At 44.3% G+C, this 20,902-nt stretch overlaps 1 protein-coding gene across 1 annotated transcript in view; it reads right to left on the bottom strand.

The window, feature by feature from the left end:
- Positions 1–7,187: 7,187 nt before the first annotated feature.
- The window catches only part of JAG1 (jagged canonical Notch ligand 1), a 35,681-nt gene continuing 21,966 nt past the window's right edge, over positions 7,188–20,902 (bottom strand). Inside the window, exons 6-26 of the mRNA XM_082306674.1 lie at positions 19,278–19,408; positions 18,842–18,961; positions 18,300–18,413; positions 17,649–17,762; positions 16,697–16,810; positions 16,247–16,293; positions 15,549–15,722; positions 14,891–15,041; positions 14,193–14,357; positions 13,546–13,659; positions 12,788–12,901; positions 12,564–12,677; positions 12,323–12,439; positions 11,770–11,797; positions 11,571–11,656; positions 10,618–10,731; positions 10,286–10,395; positions 9,968–10,204; positions 9,511–9,642; positions 8,888–9,038; positions 7,188–8,126 (exon numbers count right to left, since the gene is read on the bottom strand). Of these exons, the coding sequence (XP_082162800.1) occupies positions 7,669–8,126; positions 8,888–9,038; positions 9,511–9,642; positions 9,968–10,204; positions 10,286–10,395; positions 10,618–10,731; positions 11,571–11,656; positions 11,770–11,797; positions 12,323–12,439; positions 12,564–12,677; positions 12,788–12,901; positions 13,546–13,659; positions 14,193–14,357; positions 14,891–15,041; positions 15,549–15,722; positions 16,247–16,293; positions 16,697–16,810; positions 17,649–17,762; positions 18,300–18,413; positions 18,842–18,961; positions 19,278–19,408 (2,905 nt within the window). The 3' untranslated portion in view covers positions 7,188–7,668. The remainder of the gene's footprint in view (positions 8,127–8,887; positions 9,039–9,510; positions 9,643–9,967; positions 10,205–10,285; positions 10,396–10,617; positions 10,732–11,570; positions 11,657–11,769; positions 11,798–12,322; positions 12,440–12,563; positions 12,678–12,787; positions 12,902–13,545; positions 13,660–14,192; positions 14,358–14,890; positions 15,042–15,548; positions 15,723–16,246; positions 16,294–16,696; positions 16,811–17,648; positions 17,763–18,299; positions 18,414–18,841; positions 18,962–19,277; positions 19,409–20,902) is intronic.

Genomic DNA, 20,902 nt, shown 5'->3' on the forward strand with positions numbered 1-20,902 from the left:
AATGAACGTCATACATTTACAGGGGGCTTGGGTAGATTAAATCACTGTCTATGTGATTTTTCCTTTAGGATGTTCTGTGGCTTACAGTGCTGTTTCCCATCACCTCACTGGTAGCGTGGGAACATCCTCCTTTCAAAACAGTGATCTTGCAACAATAAGAAATGCGGGGCTAGATCGATGAAAGGTGTGAGAGCCTAGAGAGTCAGAACAAGTACAAGTGGATTTTCTCAAAAGTGCGTAGTTTCGTCATTCTTACTGTAATTACCGACTTGTGAGGTTCCTAGGGTCTTTGTAGCTGTGTAGTCAGAGCTTAGGTCCTTTAAAAAGTTGTCTCTTGGATCCTCTCAGAAATGCAGTTATTCAGGGAAGAAGCTTTGAATTCAGGGTCATTTCTGGATTTTAGATGGTGTCGCTGCTCAAAACTGTTCTTTCTTTCATCTGTGCAGCAGGACTATTATAAAAGTTTCCCTTTGCAAAGCGTATGGATGCTTTACATGATGCTGTGGCATCCAGGCCGTATTGTTGCTGTATGTCTCTGTCATCTCTGCACTTTAAGCCCAAGGTTATTTTCTCAGTCTTTGTGTTTTTCTTTATCAACAATCCACCTGCGCCCAGATACGTGGCAGAGGTGTGGTCTGACATGCTCTCGAACCACAAACCTGATTTCCTAAATCAGGTTTAGGAAAAAAAAAAAAAGAAATAAGCTGGAAACTGAGCTAGAGTAAAATTAGCAACTTGCAAGTCTTGGCTGTGGCTTTCTGTTACCAATTTGCTCCTGAGCAGCATTAGCATACCTTTCTGTTGAAAGTAATAAATATTTAAGGCTCTGTTCTGTGCTGAAGCTGCCATTGAAGCACAGAAACAATTTCTTTGGTTCATTTTTTATTTTGGGTTTGTCTGTTAGGTTGGGTTTTTTCATTTTCAGAGCTGCTTTGAACTCCTCTGAAATATGTGTAGATCTGAGACTGGCTAAAGCCCGCAAGGAAGAGGTCACATTGAAAAATACATATTTGTCTTAAAGAGAAATAACTGTCTGTTCCAAACCAGCCAGCTTTGGGTTGGTTTGTTTTTTGCTTTTTTTTTTTTTTTTTTAATGAATCATCTGGTTAATTTGGTCTGTGCTGTTTGCTGATAGTGAAACAGTCCTTTCCTAGCCAAACACTTTCTAATGCGTGCAGACTATCGTTTCCATTATTCTTTACATCAAAGTAGTTAAAAATATTTGTTTAGTGAACTTTTGTCTTTAAACACACATCAAAAGCTAGACCAGCCTTTTACATATTTATTTATAAAGAGGAAGCAGGCTGATGTAAAATCTCCCTTGCCCAGTGCTGATCGGTAGGAAGGTTTTAACTGTCGCAAGCATTATTTTGAGTAGTAAGCTTTGTGCTGGTTCTGATACGATCTGTCAGGTTGTAGTTCTGCGTACCGGGGTCCGGAGCGTATGTTAGCATCTTATTGCCATTGCAGAGCCGCATTTCTGTGTTAGGCTTGACTTGAATAATTCCAAGAGCACCTGTTGCTAACAAAAAAGGAAAATTTTAAGAACCAAAACTTTCCTTGCTGCAGGAAGCTTTGGCCAAGTGTTAAGTCGCCTTCTGACGGCGTTTGTTTTGTCAGTGTGAACTTCCTTCCCTCTCGCCGCTCTGCACGCGGCTGCATTGGCTGAGCTTTACTTGACATTTTTGTATCATCGTCTCGTTGGCTTTTGACTGGAAAAATGGATTCTTTTTTACGGAACAAGATGGAGGACAGCATTTTTTGTTTGCAATTGGAATAAGGAAGATGTAAAATGCAGTTAGACCATCCCAGATTGCGTGTTACGAGTAGTTATCTCCTTGCCTATATCGGTATCTGATCAAAGGTTTCACACTGTATTAAAACGCTCTAATGCAGGCTTGAGCAAACAGAGTTAATAGTATCAAGAGTCTTTTAGCCAGCAGTGGGAAGTGTGGGTTGGCCTCAGAAATTAGCTTTAATAAAAGGCACTCCTCACTTCTTTGCTTTCTGCTTTTTTCCCCTCTAATAAGCACTAACCAGCATCCAAAAACCTATGCGAACGAGACGATGCGGGATGGCGGAACAACAGCGCACCGAGCCTTTCATCAAAGGGATATCAAAGCGTTCTGCAGCTGAAGCTGGCAGGGATATGCATATGCTTATTTTGACAGTTGGGGCAGCGCTGAGGGTAAGCAATTTCTTCAAGGTAAAGCAAGCTGGTTAAGGAACTCGCACTGCGAATTCTTTCATCAACTCGTTCAAGTATTTTTGAACACGGCTCTCCCGTTTGTTCATCTTCTTCTTTTCCAGATAATTAAAATGGAACCTGGTAGCGTGTGACCTTTCCGCAGTGGCAATAAGGTGACATTTTTAGATGGGGACTTCTTGTTTGTTTGTTCGGTGTCGGCTTATGCTGAGAAATTGTTAGAGAGTTGTGAAAATGATGTAGTGTCACAGGGCGTTTCAGCCGTAACCTGGAAATTGTCCAGGGAATTAACCTCCACTCTCCTACCTCCTTTCCGATCCATTCCAGTTATTCCAGAGCTGGGAATTGGTTCCCGTGAGAGCTGACGATGCACCTTTTTTGAATGAGAATTTCACTGATGTGCTCCCGTTCTGTCAAAGTTGGATCCTTTAGTATAGCTGAGACATAGTACCTCCGTAGTAGGAACTGGTAATCTAGCTCCATAACTGCTTTATTTGCTGCCAGAATAATTGTCTTTTTGATTTGTGCATCAGATCTTTAAAGAAAAGTGTCTTGAGCTATAATTCTGGAGATGGGCATGCCCCTTTTTAATATTAATGTGATCTCATAGTGCTAGAATGAAAGGAATAGAGATCTGTTTCTCCACCCTGTAGAGAAACTGGTTGAAACAATTTGCACATCACAGAGCAGGCGCTCGCTGGAAGATGTGGGCTGGAACGCCGGTCTGACGCCCTGCCTGATACCACGTCGCGGCCCCAGTGCGAGGTAAGCCGCCTGCCGAGCCCCCATCCAGCGGCCGGCGGACCGCACAGAACCTTCACCGCTTTCCTCTTCCTCACCCCCAGAAACTGGAATTCATCATTGCACAGCTATTTTACCGGGGTTTCCCCCCTCGGACAGCAATAGCTAACCTTTAAACGCAAACTCTGTGCGCGCTGGTAAACAGTAGCCGTGATGGCCGCTGGTGTGTCAATACCGAAAGGAGGAAGTTGAAAAATTCTTAAATATACTTAAATATTCTTGCTGCGTCTAGAAGGGGAGGGGGAGCTTACACAATCACTTCCATCTTCTGGGGAGGAAAAGGCTGAATTTGGTACTTCCCTTGTCAGAACTTCTCATCTTTGCATACGCTAATAAAAACATTAAGCCTCTGCCTTGTGACTTGTTGCAGAGGGACTCCGCAGATGGCGAGGGTGGCGATGGGGGCCCCTGGGGGTGGCTGAGGAGGCAAGGCTAACGTCAGCCTGGTGGCCGGAGCGGCCGCGCTGGGGCTGGCAGATAAGAAGCTGAATCGTGCAATCTTCAAGGAGCAACGGAGAGCGTAGCCTCGTACGTTTTCTAGCTTGGCAGAGCGCCGATTAATTATATTAACTCTTGCCGTGCAGGTGTGTCAGCTGGTGTAAGAGCAAGCGCTGTTTCTGTGGAAAGGCAAATAGCTTCATCGACGAAATTGCTTGGAGATGCCAGTCTCCTGTTTAGGCCCTAAACTGGTTTGTGTTACTTGCTAGGCTTCGGACGTACGAGCGCTAGCGGGCTGACATTTGCTCCCATTAGCAATGCAGAAATAGCTGTTCCCAAGGCCGTCTTTCCCCAGTGACACGAATATATCGGCGGTGAGGCTGACGTAACGTGCGCGATCAGCGCCTTTTCGCTCGCTACCTCTCCGTACGATGGGCCCTTTCCACGCGGAGGCGCGGCGGCTTTGATGTGGCTGCGTTCGGCTCGCGTTGAACCAAACCCAGATTCGACAGGTTGAATTAGCTGTAGGTACAGCAAAGCTGAGGCTGCTAAGGGGAGCAATTCATACATATATTTTGAAAAGCTCTTATGTTTAAATGGCAGCTCGGGACGCACACGTTTTTCGGTTCTTGGGTGAATAAGGATCCTAAGGACAAACACACTACCAGCGGGAAGCTTCTCCTGACTGAACAGAACGTGTCTTCCCAGAGTAGTAAACTATGTACTGGCAAAGTATAATTTCCACAAAAAATAAACGTGCCGGGGTATTCTAATGGGAAAGCCCTAAGCTTCGTGTTGCTATTTATTTTCATGACACTGGAGAACGCTCCGCATAGCAGCCCCCGGCTTGGTGGTAGTTCTGGGCTTTGGAAGACTCTTCTTGGTTTAAAATCACCCGTGTAAATTTTGAAGCTACCCCCGAGATAGGAGGCTATAATTTAGAAATATCATTATAGCAATTTCACAGAATTCTCTTCCCTCCCCCTGTACAACTTGTGCGGCTCTAATTTTATAACACTACGAGGTAGCGACGAAATGAGTTCTATGGGAAAAATCGGTCGTGTGTGGAGAAACTCTGCGGTAGCAAAACCTCTGCGCGGTCAGCGCAGGGCTTTGTAGCACAGGAAAGGCTGGAAATAAAGAAACGACCGCTGTGCCCAAGGCTTTGACAAGTTTTGAAGCTTGAGGAAGCCAGGCTCTGCTCGGCACTGAGCGGTCTGAGGTCTGAACAGCTTTGTCGCTCTATTAAAGTCTGTAATTAGAATTTGCCTCCGTAAAGGTTTCGAAGCAGGCTGTCAAATACGTGTCCCAGGAGCAGCAAAAGCCCTGCTCTATTTTATTATTTTTTTTTCGGTTAATAGAAGGCAGACTCGGATTTATTCCTGCAAACAGCTCAGGTATGAATGTTTCAGTCATTTAGAAGAGGCCGTTGGTTTCCGCATCGTTGACTTTGAGACTGAGGTGCACAGCAGCCTTCAGGCAGATGGTTAATTCAGCATTAAAAGCGGGGAAGGCCTTCAGCTGATCGCCTCGCTTTGTGCTTCTGAGGCGGGGCGGGTTCTGATAGCTTCCAGTGGCTTTTTTAGCCAGGTGTTTGCTTTATTGCAGATTGTAGAAGTTGGGGAACAAAAGGAAATAAATACTCCCGGGCGTTGTTTGATGAGGGGTCCTTGAAGCGGGCAGGCGAGGCCGATCTCGGGGGCTTCCCCCTCAGCAGGCAGTAACCTGGAGATTCTGCGGTACCTAAGTGATGCGGCACGTGGTGGCGGAGAGCAAGAGCAGTCCCCCGTTCCCGCTAGCGTAGCGACAAGTTAGGAATCTCCTTTTAAAGCGAGCTTGAAATAAAAAGCAACGCTAAATAGGTCTTATTGGGTTTTTTTAGATAGCGGTAAAGAAGGTAAAGAACAGAGTATGTCTTGCCATCAGATTTTTTTAAGCGTTCATTGTATTCATATCGCAGCAATCTTTGTATAGACGGTGTCTGTATTTCCTAGAAACAAAATAGGGGTGGGAAGGCCTAACCTTGCAGCGGGTTAAGCTGAAGTGCAAGCAGCAGCCTGGCCTGATTGTAGAATATTTTTCCATCGAGTTTGTTACACGCCGTTAATTGTTCCTTCGCGTTCGCACCAGCGCCTTACCGAAACGCAGTTGCAGCTTCCTCAGGAAAGCGTGCTAAAGCAAGCCCGTCGGGCAGCGGACCCGTCCTTCCACGCACAGCCCCTCCTCGGTGGGAGGGGCTGCCTTCGTTAAGCTTTAAAAGCTGTTGTGTTGGATATTGTAAGAGTTTATTTTATGCTTCACAAAGCACTTTGTGCCCATTAGAAATCAGCATCATCTGTGGCTGCTTTCCCATCCAGCTCAGCAGTTTGTGCCTTGCCTAGCTACGCGGAGCCACCACCAGAGAGTAACCAGCTCATCGGCTCACGCAACGTAACCTCGTTGCGCAATTCCGCTCCCACCGTCATCCTCGTAGGGGAGCGCAGGGAGGGACGTTAGCCAAGAGACAGCGAGCGCAAGGGGGACGCTGTGATGCGGAGCCAGAGGGGAACGTGTCGTCATCTAACAAAAACCCGACTCCGCCGACAGCGGCGGCCGGTCTTGGAAACGTAAACCGGCACCTGCCCCTGTTTTTGCACAGCTGACGAGCCGGGAACGCCTCCGAGCTCAATAACCTCCACGCTCTTTTATGTTTTCATACAAAAAATTTAATAAATATTACTTTTCAAGATTTATTGCCAGGAACAACACATCAAAGATGCATTTTCATATAACACTAATATCACAATACAAGGTATCTTTGCGATCTCGATGGTTAACCACCGAGATGCCTATGTTTATAAGCCTTTTGATCTTAAACGTCGTAATAGCACTTTGATTTCCTCACTTGTTAAGGCGGGCAGTGTAATCTATGGCAAACCTACACAGTGATCTTACTGGACATTCTACTGTTCAAGTATTCAACAACTAGCTTATTAGAAGAATACTCCCTAAATGCAGTAGATTACAAAAAAAGTCAAATCTACAAGTGGTTCAGTATTACATATTCATGGTGAGAAAAAAAAAAAAATCAGAATTTACAAAATAAGATTGCTGTGTTTCCAACTTCACACGCTAATTTGATATTTTAATTACATGCAACCACTCACATTTCATCTACATAAAGTAATAGCTCAGTTTTGTTCCCTTAAACTGCTTCTTAGCAGATTCTCTGCCTGTCACTCGTTTTTCAAGTCTAAAGCAGCAAAAAAAATTTTCTAATCTAATTAGCTAAACTGCCTCAGTCAGTACTTACAAATAGTCTTAAAGTGATACTATGGAAGGTGTTTCAAACGTTTGACATTGTACAAAAACCAGCATCAAGGCGTGAAAGCCCATCCTATTAAAAATAAACTATTTTAGAACACCTTAGTTTTGGCATATAGGCAACATGTAACAAGAAAATAAATTCAAAATAGAGAAGCCACGAGCTTACGATGCTATCAAAAACCTTCAACTCTAAACACATACATATAAATAAAAAGGAATGATATTTTAAGGCTCTTGATTATTAAGTTAATAAATCAAATATACACAGTGATTAATAAAAAAAGAATTATTTACATATCTATACAAACTTCTATTTTTGACACATTTTCCTCTTTAAATTCTTCATTTACCAGCAACTGCTGACAAGTTCCCCCCACCCGCCCCCAACAAAAATACAATAAAAAAATAAATAATAAACTTATTTTTGATAGTTGCTGTGGTTCCGAGCTGCAAAGGCACTTTCAAATACAGAACTAGTTGTACGTCACCATAAAACCAATATACAAAAAACTCAAATTCAATAAATATAAATAAAATGTATTATTCTAGAGAGACCGTATAAATGGGGACATCTGGCAGAAAAAGAAAAAAGAAAAAATGAACGCTACGGAAGAGTAATAAGGCTACGTAATACCTTATGAAACGTTTCCATGATGCGTCAGCTACAGCTGAATTTACGGGAGGGCACTTTTGACTAGTTTTGCATAGATGTGAAATGCAGCACTTGGTATTCCAGCCAACCACAGCAACTATCATTGCCAGTGTAAGCCAGCTTGTCAAAACTTAAATTAACACAGGGATTCTAAGTAAATAATAGCCTTAGACTCAAATATTACACGACGGTTTAAGAACTACAAGCTCTTGAGTGCCTTTATAACGCTATTTAAAGGCCCTGCATGGCAGCACCCCACTGTCTGCTATACAATGTACTCCATTCTATTTAGGCTTTGTGCACTTTCCAAGTCTCTGTTGTCTTGTTTATTTGTCCAGTTCGGGTGTTTTGTAGGTGTGCTGTTGGGGGGCTTTTCATCTCTGTCTACCAAAGTGTACGCTGGCTGCTTGGCGAAGCGGGCCTTCTGCTGGTGTTTGTCCATGTCGTCTTCCTCCACCTCCGAATTGTGTGTCCTTATTTTGGCAATTTTAGAGTTTTTGTTCTCGTAGTCTTTAATGGGGACAGTATTTGCTCCGTGTTTCTCAATGGGGTTTTTGATCTGATTCAGCTGCTCCCTTACGTTGTTGGTAGTGTTGTCGTCGGACGCTGTGTGGGTATGGCTGCTCTGCTTTCGGCGCTTTCGGATGCACCAATAAAAAACAGTTACCAGGCAGCAGATCCAGGCTACTGTTAGGACCGAGCTCAGTAACGGCACCAGGAAATCTGGAAGAGATACGAGACCAGTTAACCCTGCTGCGAGCCAAGCCTTCCAGTCGAGGCTTTCTACAAAGAAACCAAATCAGGGCGGTGTTTAAAGTCAGTTTAGGACTCGAATTTTCTTCCTCTTACGCACAGAGCCACATCGTCACGGGCAACAGTAACGCAGGCTTCCTTACGGTGCCCTGCTGCGGCTCCCAGCTCAGAGGGAACATCTCCCGGCCTGAGGGCCGCTGGCTCCGCACCCACCCGCCACGGTCGTTTCTCTCCCCGCGGCGCCCGTCAGCGAGATGCCGGCGCGCGCCTGGCGCTGCGTGGACGGCCAGGGGACGCTTCTGACCTTAACACTGAATTCGTCGCATTTGGACAGCGGCATCGCCAGGTAAATACCCGGGAAGGGTCTCTAGTGTATTTATCGTATTTATTTATTGCATTTATCTATTGTATTTAGCGTATTTCTACTCTTCCGACTTCACTAGCTTGCTGCTTCCTTATTTCTCCATGAAGAGGACTGACAAGTAGCAGCCCTTTCAACAGGTTAGGCCACTGGTTTAGAGCATTTTCAGAACTTTTTAGCTTTTTTTTTTTGTCTAAAAGTAGTAAGATCCTGGTGCGCAGCCTCCGTATTGTTCCCAGTTAACAGGGCCAAGAGGCAGAGATGCTCAGACTTGCTACAGATCTCAAAAGTGAGAAAAGCTTCACCCGCTCCGAAAGGCCGTTCTAGTCAGGGCGAGCGTACGAGTGTGCGGAGACAAGGAAACGCTTACCCGTTTTGTTTTTCGCCGGTCGCCGTTGTACTCTGACTTCCGCCACTGCAGCGATCAGCGTGTTGTTACCATCGCGCTTACTGACAAGGTCAATAATCTTATCGGTGATGTCTTTGATTGGGTTTTCATCTTCCCCTGTATCTTCTGCAGACTACAGAAGAAGTCGTACAATTAATGCCAAATGCCAGCTCAGATGCGTGGGTTATCTGCTATTTATAAACTTTCGCAATCAGTTAAGGCTCTCAAGTACTTTTAATACTTAAAAAAAAACCCCAGAAACAAGCAAAAAGCCCAGCTATGGGCAGAAACTAATAATGCAGAATTTCTGTCCCCGTCTTTAAAAAGACGGCAAAAAACCCCCACCAACCCCAAAAGCAGCGCTCAAGAGAGTATAACACAACACTGTTTTACTACCCTACTGCAGTTGCTACCAGATGGCAGCTCTCAGGTATGCACGTGCAACCAGGATTTCTTCCCTGTTCTTTAAGGGAATTGGGGTGGAAACTAAGCCACGAGAAACGCTGACAAAGCCAGGAATTATGATTTTTATGAAATCCACATGTTGCACACATATCCAAGCAATTAACTGCTAAGACATTTAAAAATATTCCAGGAGTACTTACAATAGCAACATGTATTTCATTGTTCGCCAAGAGCGAAGGCTCGCAGGTAATATAGATGGAATATTCAACAGAGACATTCTTCAGAATATTCAGATTCCTCAATTCACTGCAAATGTGCTCTGTGGTAAGTCCCTGGAGGACACAAAAAAGGTGTTGGGTTTCTTTTAACTACATGTGCACATGAACACACAGATACAAGAATTTATTCCCCCCCCTCCCCCCAAATAAGAGTTCTCAAGAGAACAGGAGGTGGAATTCCCTCCAGTTTTTGTTCTTCTCTGGCCACAAAAGCATTTAGGGTACAAGTCTGTATTAATCCTTCTATACCTTCTGTTTTCTTTGATAATAAGGGAGCGTCAGCTTTGACTGTACTTTTACCAGTCAAAAAAGTTGTTTCGTGCTCTGGGAAGCAAGCGCGCGCGTGCCGCAGCGTGGCGAGCGATGTTCTGCTACTTACTGGTGCCATCATTTCTTTATTAAAGGTAAAGGTGATGTTGGCACAGTTGTCTTGGTAGTAAGAATCAGAATTGCATTTGGTCTTCACGGGCTGTTGATTCGAAGGCCAACATTCGCCCACCGCAGCACAAGGGTGAGTGAAACAGTGGTCGTCTCTAACAGGAACACAGGCGTGTCCAGCCGGGCAGTCGTTAGGACCTTTGGCGTGGATGACACAAGGTCGAGGACCACACCAAACCTAGAAGAGAATAAATACCGGTAAGTAACCGCTGCCTGCAGGAGAGGGGACGGTATAACCCGAAAGACAGCACGGCCGTACCTTCGAACAGGTGACTTTTCCATTCAAGCACTGACAGGTATTACAGTCATCATCCCACTTAGCCCCATCTGGCATTACTCGAACACTGGTAATGCAAGGCCTTCCTGTAACTGAAGGGAGAGTGAACAGAATTATAAACTTAAAATAGGGGAAAAAAAAGTGAAAAAACCCTTTCCTAAGTTCATCTAAAAACTTAGTGATAAGTTTGCTGCCTCAATAAAGATACTTGCTTTAAAACAACAACAAAACCCCCGTACAACCACCAACGCGTTAACATGCAATGATACAGCTCTTGCTACAAGCAGTGTGACCAGCTGTGACTTCTGGAATACCTTCTTGGCATCCTGGACCACTACGGCCCGGTGGGCAAATGCAACGGTACCCGTTAATTTCGTCTACACACGTAGCTCCAAAGGCACAGGGTGAAGACTGGCATTCGTTGATATCTGTGATGGGAAGGAGACGAAATAAAAAAGTTACTCTATCGTATCCTTTTATTTTGTCAGGAAAAAAAAAAATAAAACCCAAACCAAACCAAACCAGAGAGATTTGCCTATTGGAGCTTTCTGTTCATTTTCTAGTGCCTACTCGGAGATGGATTCTTATTGGCAGCACGGGTATAATCTCCGAGCAAGTTCTTTGAAGTTTCTGCTGTGTGGCACTAACAAAGATCAAAACCTGACCCCTGTGGCTACTTAAGCTTGTCAAGGGCAAGGACAGATTCCTTCTCGCAAACACACTTCCTCTCCTTTGACGTACTCCAGTTTTGTCCCCCTACTAGATTCTTCAACCCATGACAACGTTAAAGCCCTTTCCAGTTGTCTTGCTACTATGAAACTTCTATTTCCATGGCTGTTATTAAAAAAAATGTGTTCGTGTCCTCCTACCTGTAATTATTATTAAATTACAGGGAAGTGCATACATCACCTCGGGGCTTGTAGGTGGATTATTAATTGACAAGGTTTTTGGCTGGCACGCTTTCATCTCGGGCAGAAACCTATGCCACACAAACACACTCTAACTGGAAAGGCTGTCCTGAAGGGCATTTTGCCCACTCAGCTGAACCAAGAGCTTTCAGCTCCAGCTGAGCGGCCTTGAAGACTTCTTTCCTTTTCAGCACAAGTCCTGCCCTCCCCACATCTGCTACAGAGCGAGGTATGGATACAGAAGACAGGACACCTATCGTTAATCTGATCTACCGCTTAACTCAATTACGATGATAGTCGTCTCGCAACAAGATTCAAGCGAGACAAAAATCAAGGTAGAGCGCCACCGAAACACTTACTGATCCTGCAGTCGGGACCCGCGAAGCCTGGAGCGCACTCACAGCGGTACCAGTTGTCTCCATCCACACAAGTGCCGCTATTATAACTATAAAGAAAAGTCAGTATACACATTAAAAAAACTGCTCCGGATAAAAAGAATCTAAAGTTCTAAAGCAACAAAATAAGCAAAGGATGAAAGATAAACACATTAAAACTTACCAAGGATGCGGACTGCAGTCGTTTGTGTCTGCAAAGCAAAGACAGAGAACATTAAATACGCCGACTTTGGCTAATATGCCTCTACCGTCAGTAAAGAATGATCAAGCTTCCTCTAATGCCCCAGTTACACTTAGCTCAACTTTAACAAAAATATGCCGAAATTCTCTACTAAATTGGTTCCAGGCTTCTACCACAAAATTTGTTAACTACATTGTGGAACACATGTACACAGGAAGAGATCGTTGTAAAGAATCTAACAGGGGGAAAAAAAAAAAAAAAAAAAAAATGTGGAAGCAGACAGAGCTGCTCGTAGAAAAAGAATGCGGGAGAAAACAAGACAACATCTGTCTCCACTTAGCTCATTTGCAACTTTCTCATGCCCAGGTCAAGGCTCTATCACATAAAGTCATTAAAAACAAAGATTCAGGTGATGCTAAAGCCAACATCAAACAAGCTCTCCCTTCTGGTTTCAATCTTCACTCCAAGGGTGACAGGATGAGCTAATGTTCTCATCACACAACACTCTGGAAAAGTTCAAGCAGAGACGACTTACTCTGAGTACACGTGGGTCCTTCCCAGCCCTCCTTGCAGACACAAGTAAAAGAATCCCCGCTGACTACACAGGTACCACCGTTGTGACAGGGGTTTGGCAGGCAGCTGCTGTTCCTTGCTGTAACAGAAACAAGATTTGCCGCCAAGTTGTTAGAAAGCCGTCAAAACTGAGCCAAGAGGAAAAACTGAGGTCACAGATTCAGCGCTGCATCTGCTTCCTGGTGATTACGCAGGGTATTTACCTATATTACAAGTGGCTCCTTCCCATCCTGCCGGACACATGCACTTGAAAGTGTCCCCCTCGTCATAACACGTTCCTCCGTTGTTGCACGTTGCCTCGTCGCACTGGCTGTCACCTGCGAAGGACCCAAACTGCCCTTAATACCAGTGCTTTCTCAACGCAACGCAACAAGGTGAAGCAGCCTAACAGAGCACGCCTGTTGTGTTTTGGAACTGCTGAACTTACGGGAGTGGCAAGTTTTTCCTTTCCACCCGTTTTTACATTCACAGAAGAAGTCGTTGACCAAGTCTCGGCAAGTTCCTCCGTTGTGGCAAGGGTTTTTACTGCAGTCGTTAATATCTAGATGTGTTAAGGAGAGAAAACAAGCTAAGCAATGTTTACAGAATTGACAAACACTTAATGCTTGAAAGGCGCGTGTCCCATCCCTAGTTTTGGCCTGTGTTTCAATCATGGATTAAACACTTAAGACAGTACTTTAAAGCTTTAAGCACTGTCACAGAGATGAAGAACATTCCACCACATTCCTCCAGTTTGTTTTCATTTTGTTTGTCATCTTGTTTCAGTAAACAAGAAGTGAAAAGGCCCATTACAAACTATCCTATCAGCCAGAAGGCAGGAGCTGAGTGCTGGCTCCTCTTCTATTCCCGAGACTGACAAAATACAAGAGATGCCACTCCTAAAACGGTGCGTACTAATGCTCAGGGCTTCTTACAGAACGTTATCCAAAGGGTAGAGCAGAAAATTCAACACTAGGAGAGCCAGGTTCTACTCCCAGTCCAGCTTCGTAACTTGGGTTTAGTTCTGATGCAAAAGCCTGGGACTTAGTGGGGAAAAAAAAGAGGACACCTTGTCCTCTGCGGCCTTTGAAGCAGAGTTTATGTTGAATTAGCATCGGTCACTACTGTCTCAGAGACAGCACCAGCTGTTCCTTCCTGATGTTTATCCAAGAGATCTTTCTGCGTGCCGAAGAACGGTTAACTTACTTGTTTCACAATACGTTCCTTCCCATCCGTCACTACAAATACATTTGTAGGAGTTGATGCCATCGATACAAGTGCCACCATTTTTACAGGGGTTGCTCTCGCAGTCGTTAATATCTGCAACAGTTTGGAGGAGAGGGGAGGGAGGGGAGGAAAAAAAAAAAAAAAAGAAGAAAAAAATCAAACGAGAAGTACAGCTACTAGAAGTCATCATCTTATTGCAGACTCTTTGATGCTACTTCTGTTTCTAAGCCCCTTTTGTGAGGAAGGGTTATAAGCAAGATGAGAAATAGCTGAAAAACAGTGCCCAGAGTGATGAGCCTGTCACTCAACAATTACTATTAAAAACAACAAAAAAAGAGTCCTGAAGATCCATGTTAAACCCCACTATTAACTACCTCAGACCTTGTATACATAAGGGTTTTTAAAAACATACAATTCAAGGCCAGAAGGTTCATTACTGTGAACTTTCCCCAAGGCCTAGCAAATTCCAATCTGCCTCGCCCAAGCGGGATATGAAAACTTAAAGCAGTTCCAAGGTTCGCCGTGTTACAGGAAAGAAACTTTAAAGCAGCCTGGGAGGAAAGGATGGAATCTTTTTCCAAAAAAGAACGGGGGATGGTAAAACATATTATGTTTTTAGCTCTTACTCTCGTGGCAGTAGGTGCCAGTGAATCCTTTGTTGCATTCACAGGTGAATTTTCCACCTGCCTGGCTCTTGCATTTTCCGTGAGGACCACAGACATTTGAAGAAATATAACGAACCCCTTCCGGCGTGCTGTTAGAAGCTACTGCCACGGTACAGCTGTCAATCACTGTAGAAAAAGCAGAGACCTGCGTGAGGATTACCCATTCTATCTGATGTCTTAAGCCAAGAGCAACATTTCAGTTTCCAGCGATGGACGTTTAAAAGACAGACATATCATAGAATCATTTAGGTTGGAAAAGACCTTTAGGTTCGCAGAGTCCAACCGTAAACCTAACAGCGCCAAATATGCTTGCTGCTTTAAAATAAAAGGACTATAGCAAGTGTTTGTGCATAAAATAATGACAGCATCTTATCTGAAGATTGCCGGACCACGTCTGTGGCCTGGAATAAATTCAGGCTATTTGCTACATGTGTTTTCCATCCACACTGACATAACGCTGTCTTTCAAAGAGTTATATATTTATAATTAGTACTTATCTTCTCATACAAATACAGGCGTGAGGCACAGGGCAAAATTCAGCCTCTTTATACAAGAGCTACTCCACTGATGACATTATTGGAGCTGCGTTACAGCTTCAGCCAGGGGAGGGGCAGAAGCTATTGCCAGTCATTGCCGTTCGCCTGCAAGGTAACACAAACCTTCGCAAGGAGTTGTGCGGCAGTGATCTTTCAGGTGGGAGCAGTTCTTCCCTTCGTAATCTTCAGGGCAGTTACAGAAATAGTCCATAGCAAGATTGAAGCACTGGGCACCGTTCTGGCAAGGATTTGGCTCACAATAATCTATGTCCAGCTGCAAGTAGCGTAGAGAGAGGAAAGGGAAATAAAAAGAAGAAAACAAGGGGTGGGGGGAGGCCGTGTGAAACAGAAGTTTTATCATAGCTTTCCCTTGCTACGGCAGGCAGACATTGTGGAATCTGACCTTTTTATCTGCTGCCTCAGTGAATCGTTCATAACGCACAGAGTTTAGTTAGACTTGCAACTGTTTCAGCAGACAGCGCTCTTGATATTAAACAGCCACTGAAAGTTAATAGTTAGCGCGCAACAAAACCTGACACGCAAACACTTGCGGGCTGTTTAACAAAAAGAATCCTCAGCAGCCCGTGAGTGCTTTTTGTTGGTTTCTTCCCCCCCCCCCCTCCAGTATATATTAATCAAGCCCTTTCTTGGCAGACTGACAGCGATATCAAGTACAACTTTATACTATGGTTCAGTGGATGCAAGGCATTCAGTGTAGAGATCCCGAGCGCTGGTAGAAACGCCACTGGCTGAGGGCCTGCCTTTCAGCCGTGCTTCTTACCTGACAGAGGTTTCCTGAGAAACCAGCGGGACACAGACACTGGAATCCATTGATTTCATCCTGGCAATGACCCCCATTCATGCAAGGGTTACTTGCACATTCATTGATGTCTTTCTCACAGTGATCTCCTGCATAGCCAGGTGAACAGATACACCGATAACCATTAACCAAGTCCTGGGAAGGAACAAGAAAGGTTAGAGTTAAGGTTTTTTTCCTCCCTCTTGGTATATTCTTTTTAAAGAAAAAAAAAAAAAAAAAAAAAAAGACAGTCCAAAAAACCATATCCTCTTACTATGTTCAAACAAGGCAAGAATAATTAGGGGGGGAAAATAAACACACACACACAAACACACCAGTACTGGCTTACGTTCTTAGTTTCCAGGCAGGATACATTAATCTGCATTCTCAAGGGGAGTATCTACATTTACAGTAGGTAGTTTCCACAATAACCAGCCCATTCACTGGTGACACTGGCAGTGAAAATGAGTCATTTATGGCAGTTACATCTTTCGCCCTTGCTGTTCTACACACATACCCCGACATACTGTGGCATGACACAGGCCCTCCCCCCCAACTTAAAGAAATGACAATTTCTACCGGCTAATTGTGATTTTCCACACTATTTGTGTTTAGACTCAAATGTTTTAGTTACTGTTGCAAGCCTCAGGGAAACCAAAATCAAAACAAGAATGGCTCACCCGACAGGATCCTCCATTCTGACATTGTCCACGACAGTCGTTAATATCTGTAATAAAATTAGCGTGGTTAGAAGGCAAAAATATATTTACACTAGATACAGAGTTCAAGTCTCTCTAAAACTGCAGCTAGATAAACCTTTTGTCAAGTTTCCTGCATGCCTTCCTTGAGATAAGGTTATTATAATGGGTGGGAACCTTTTGCGATTCTTCTACTAGAGGCAGTGAAACGTCACATCATTGTTTTAGTCGCTTTATCAGAATATAGCTATGTTATGGACTAATGAATTTGATAAAATTGTGTATTTTCATTCCACACCACCTACTCCCTTTCTAAAAACATCAAGCGCTGGGCCTCCGCCTGATGTTTAAATCCCAGCTTAGAACTCGGTGGCATACATACATATCCACACACAACTGGCCTTTAATAAACCCGAGGATATAGACACTTACTTATCTCACAGTTGTGGCCAGACCAGCCAGTAATGCAGTCACAATAGTAGCTGCCAATCAGGTTCCTGCAGGAGTTGGCATTGACACAGGGTTTGCCCTCACATTCATTCGCATCTGAAAAAAACAATGTGAATGGCCAAATGCAGGGCTTGTAGGGCAGGGGGGAGAAGACAAAAAAGCCTACAGCCGGTTTTCACAGCAATAATCGGCAGTTCACTCAGATCTAAGAGGAACTTGTAATATACAGCATGGATTAGCGTGACTTGAGCGAACAAAAGTCAATCATACATCAGTCTCTGAAGTCTCTTTCAATTTCTCTGCAATTAGGACATACAGGCTACGCTAATTATTTGATAATTACCCAGCCACTCATTAAGAACCACTTCCCCCCCCACACACACATCTCAACCGAGCATTTTGAAGGAGGAGTTCTGCAGCCTGGTCATTAGGATTAGTGTGTTGTGTAAAGAATGCAGACAGCTCATTCTTCGTGAGATCATCCACATTTTGGAACCCAGCCGTGAACTCCTTGGTCTGGAGGAGTTGACATGGCTGAAGAGATACAGCAACTTTCTCACAGGCTAAAGGAAGAAATGCATGTGGGGGCGGGACTGGAAGGCATACACATGCACCCTCCCCACTTCAGTTCATTTACCTTTAAAGCATGTCTCTCTGGCTTAGTTAACTCTTTCCTTCAACTGCTGGCATGCATCAGCAAAACGATGACAGAAGGAAGCCACTGTGCTTTAAGACTGCCCCAGACCCCAGTCCTGCGACCACCGACACTGAATATTCTCGATGTGCCAGAATACGTCCATGGGCTTCAGAACCACAAACGCACCTAACGCAAGGGGCACGATTGCCCTTGCCTGCTGGACTATGATCCCTTTTGCATTTACCTCTCTCCCCCCTGCCCAGAGCGACGCTGGATGAAGAGAAAAGCAGTTCTCACCTAGCTGGCACGTTTTGCCAGTCCACTGAGGTGGGCAAATACACTTAAATCCATCAACTAGATCTTGGCAAGTTCCTCCATGACCACAGGGATTTGGAGAACAATCATCAATATCTGTAATGCAGAGTAAGGAGAGGCTCAGCTCTGTTGCCGAACAGGCGGTGTCAGTAACTGACAAATTTGATAAATGGTTGCTGCTACTAGGATTTGCCCTGAGGAACAGAAAGACAACAGGACTTCTACTTGCAATTTCTAGGTCTACTCTGATTTCAGTAAAAGCCTCCGTTAAAAATAATAGTAGTGTGAAAGGGGATTCAAAGCACAGGGGAAGAAGTTTACACCTGTGGCCTTTTTGCAAGTGGAAGTCAGATTTTGATCCAGCAAGTCTCTCTAAACAGTATTTTAAACAACAAAAATTCAGCGTTCTGCTTCTTTCAAGAAGCCGTTGGCCATTCTTTCCCCTGGCATTTAACAAAAACCTTGGTAGAAGCCAAGGAGAAGAGAGCGCACGGTGGTGTAAGTGGCTGCTGTGAACCAATGCTAAAGCTGGGAAAGGTTAAACAGGCTGCCCTGGAAGTTTATCAGGGGTTAGAAAGACTGATCAAAAACAGCAAACTAGCACATTTTTAATACAATGTTGAAAGGACTTACTATCAGTGCAAGTTGGTCCAGCCCAGCCAGGCGCACACACACATTCAAATCCCGTAGACGTCTCTAAGCAGCTTCCTCCATTGTGACAAGGATCAGAGAGGCAGGCGTGCTCCGCTGCAGCGGGACAGAAGTACAGCACGGTAGAGACTATAGCAGCATCACCAGAAGCCGCCCCCGGCTCCCTCCGCACGCTTCTACTCTGGACACACCGTCATTACCCTTGATGTATTGCACTCCTGTGAGAACTGCGAATCAAAAAGCTCCTAGCCAGCAGGAAGTCATCTTCCCTGCTAAACTCATCGCCACACTGACTCGCACCTGTTTGAGTCGGAGCCAGACAAGGTAACGTGTAGTGATCTCTCCGGCTGATGTTCAGAGATACCAACTGTTCATGATGAAGCATGAACAAGCAAGTCTGGATCTTTGTAGCTAGCCCTGGCATCGTAATATTAGAAACTGACTTTTCCCCAACCAAAATATACCCAAATCAAGGCAAGAATTAACTGCCAAGCGGCAGCTCAGCAGCTGCATCAAACACTTACCGATTTCACAGTTCTGTCCTGAGTAGCCCTCAGGGCAGGAACATTGGTATTTGTCAGGGCCAGTGTTGCTGCAGGTGCCACCATTCAAACAGGGTGGGTGGGTTCCACAGTAGTTCAGATCTGCAAGAGGTGAGGAGCATTAAAGCCACGGTTGAAAAAAAAGAACAGAAACATCACCACATGCATGCTTTGTTCCATTATTCTAGAGCCTTTCCAGAGTACCTCCACATGCAAGGGTAGGACGGGACAGGGAAAAGTTAGCCCATACACTAATAACGCCAGAACAGCAGAGGAGACAACGCTAAGTAGCTGAAGGACAAAAAACCCCCACCATATTTCAGGAGGCTCACTCGGTCTCGCATGCGCTCTCTCCTTGCTAAGTCTGCCAGTGTTAAAATTCAAGTGTTACACTTGGCTATCCATAAGATTAGCATACCTTTGTCACAGAGCTGACCGCCCCAGTTGGTTTCACAGAGGCACTGCCATGGTTCAATGCAAGTGCCATGGACACATCCTGGGTGTGGAATGCACTTATCGCAGTACTGGCCTTGCCATCCATACTGACACCTTCGATTAAAAAAGAAAAGAAAATCACAACAGGGAAACAAACCAAAAACCTGTTAGAATTGCTCTGTGTAAATGCGAGTGTGGAACTCCAAAGCTTGGAGAAAGCCTGGGGAGGTGGGGGAGAAGGGCAGGAGGAGGGGAGGGGAGAAGCTATTCAAGGTTTGTTTGATGGTTTCTTGTAAACAAACATTTTAGTAGTTTTGCCAAGGTCTCTGTAGCCAGCCTCCTGACAAAAGAATAACTGTTCTGAGAGAACCAGCGTGAGGCCATTCAGCACAATAATACTCTTTTGGAGCCTCATACAAATGTGGCAGAGAGGGTGGGTGTGCACTACAAATCAATCTCTGGACTTTGACAGGGTGCTTTATAAATTGAGGGGGGGAGAAAAAGTCAGTGGAAACAATAGTTATCCAGAGATCCTTGTGAATACAAAGTCCTGGGCATTTCAGCCACGCTGGGTTTGCAGAAAGACAAACAAAACCATAAACACCAACTCTGAGCCCTCGGCAAGGCAGTAGCAAAGCGCTAGGTGTTCTCTGCTCTATCGGAAGCTAACCTTATTCTGAGCCAGAAGACACAGACGGCAAGCACGGACTGGGCCACAGTAAGAGATGAAAGAAAAGAGCACGCATCAGGATTTTACATGTGTTCAAAGATGATCAGTTGTCAGTGTATTTGAGAGTTTGATTTATGCTAACCTCTTTTCATAACTAAAACATATCAATTCTGAGAAACTTTATTTTCATGTCTGGAGAAGAATTTATTATTATTTAAATTATTTATTGCCACTATCAATGAGCTACCTGAATTCTATACTTAAAAGGAGGAAGCTCCTTTAAAGTAAAGCCCCCTTAAGGGAAAGCTCGTTTTGGCTTTCATTTAGTTCTCACTAGCAAGGCAGGCCGAGGATTCTTCAAATTAAAGTGGATCTACAGATAGAAACAAGGAAAACAAGTTGAAAATGAAAAGCAAGGGTTTGCTGAGGTAGTGTATTTCATTAACAGGTCCTGAGAGTAATTGATCAGCAGCAATTATGCACTAAGCTGTCACTAAATTATGAAAACAAACCTCATCTGTACAGAAGTCAGCTAAGCTTTCTATTTATAAAACCCCCCACCATTCTTCGACTGGCAATTTCTTCTCATGGGAAAAAGCTAAAAGGATCTAGCCAATAGGTAATCACACACAGCTAGCGGTCAGTCCAGCTTCCCTTCTAAAAATCTCAGGTGACAAACTGCATCCTAATTAACTTTTTTTTTTAATAGCTATTTCAATAGCAGCCTATTCAAAGTCAATGGGAAATTCTTATTAGTTTATGTGTTAAAAAAAAAAAAGCTAGGCCAACTTATGTGTCTTTGTGTGTGAAGAACATGAAAGAAAACCAGATCAGGCAAAATAACCTCTCTCAAGTAGCTGTTGGAAAATCCTTCTGTACAGGGAATATAATAAGAATGCACAAAGATCAAAATTTAGGCACGTACCCTTGTAATCTGT

This window comes from Platalea leucorodia (genome assembly GCF_965183815.1).
Source record: "Platalea leucorodia genome assembly, chromosome: 3".
In the NCBI taxonomy this organism is placed as follows: Eukaryota; Metazoa; Chordata; class Aves; order Pelecaniformes; family Threskiornithidae; genus Platalea; species Platalea leucorodia.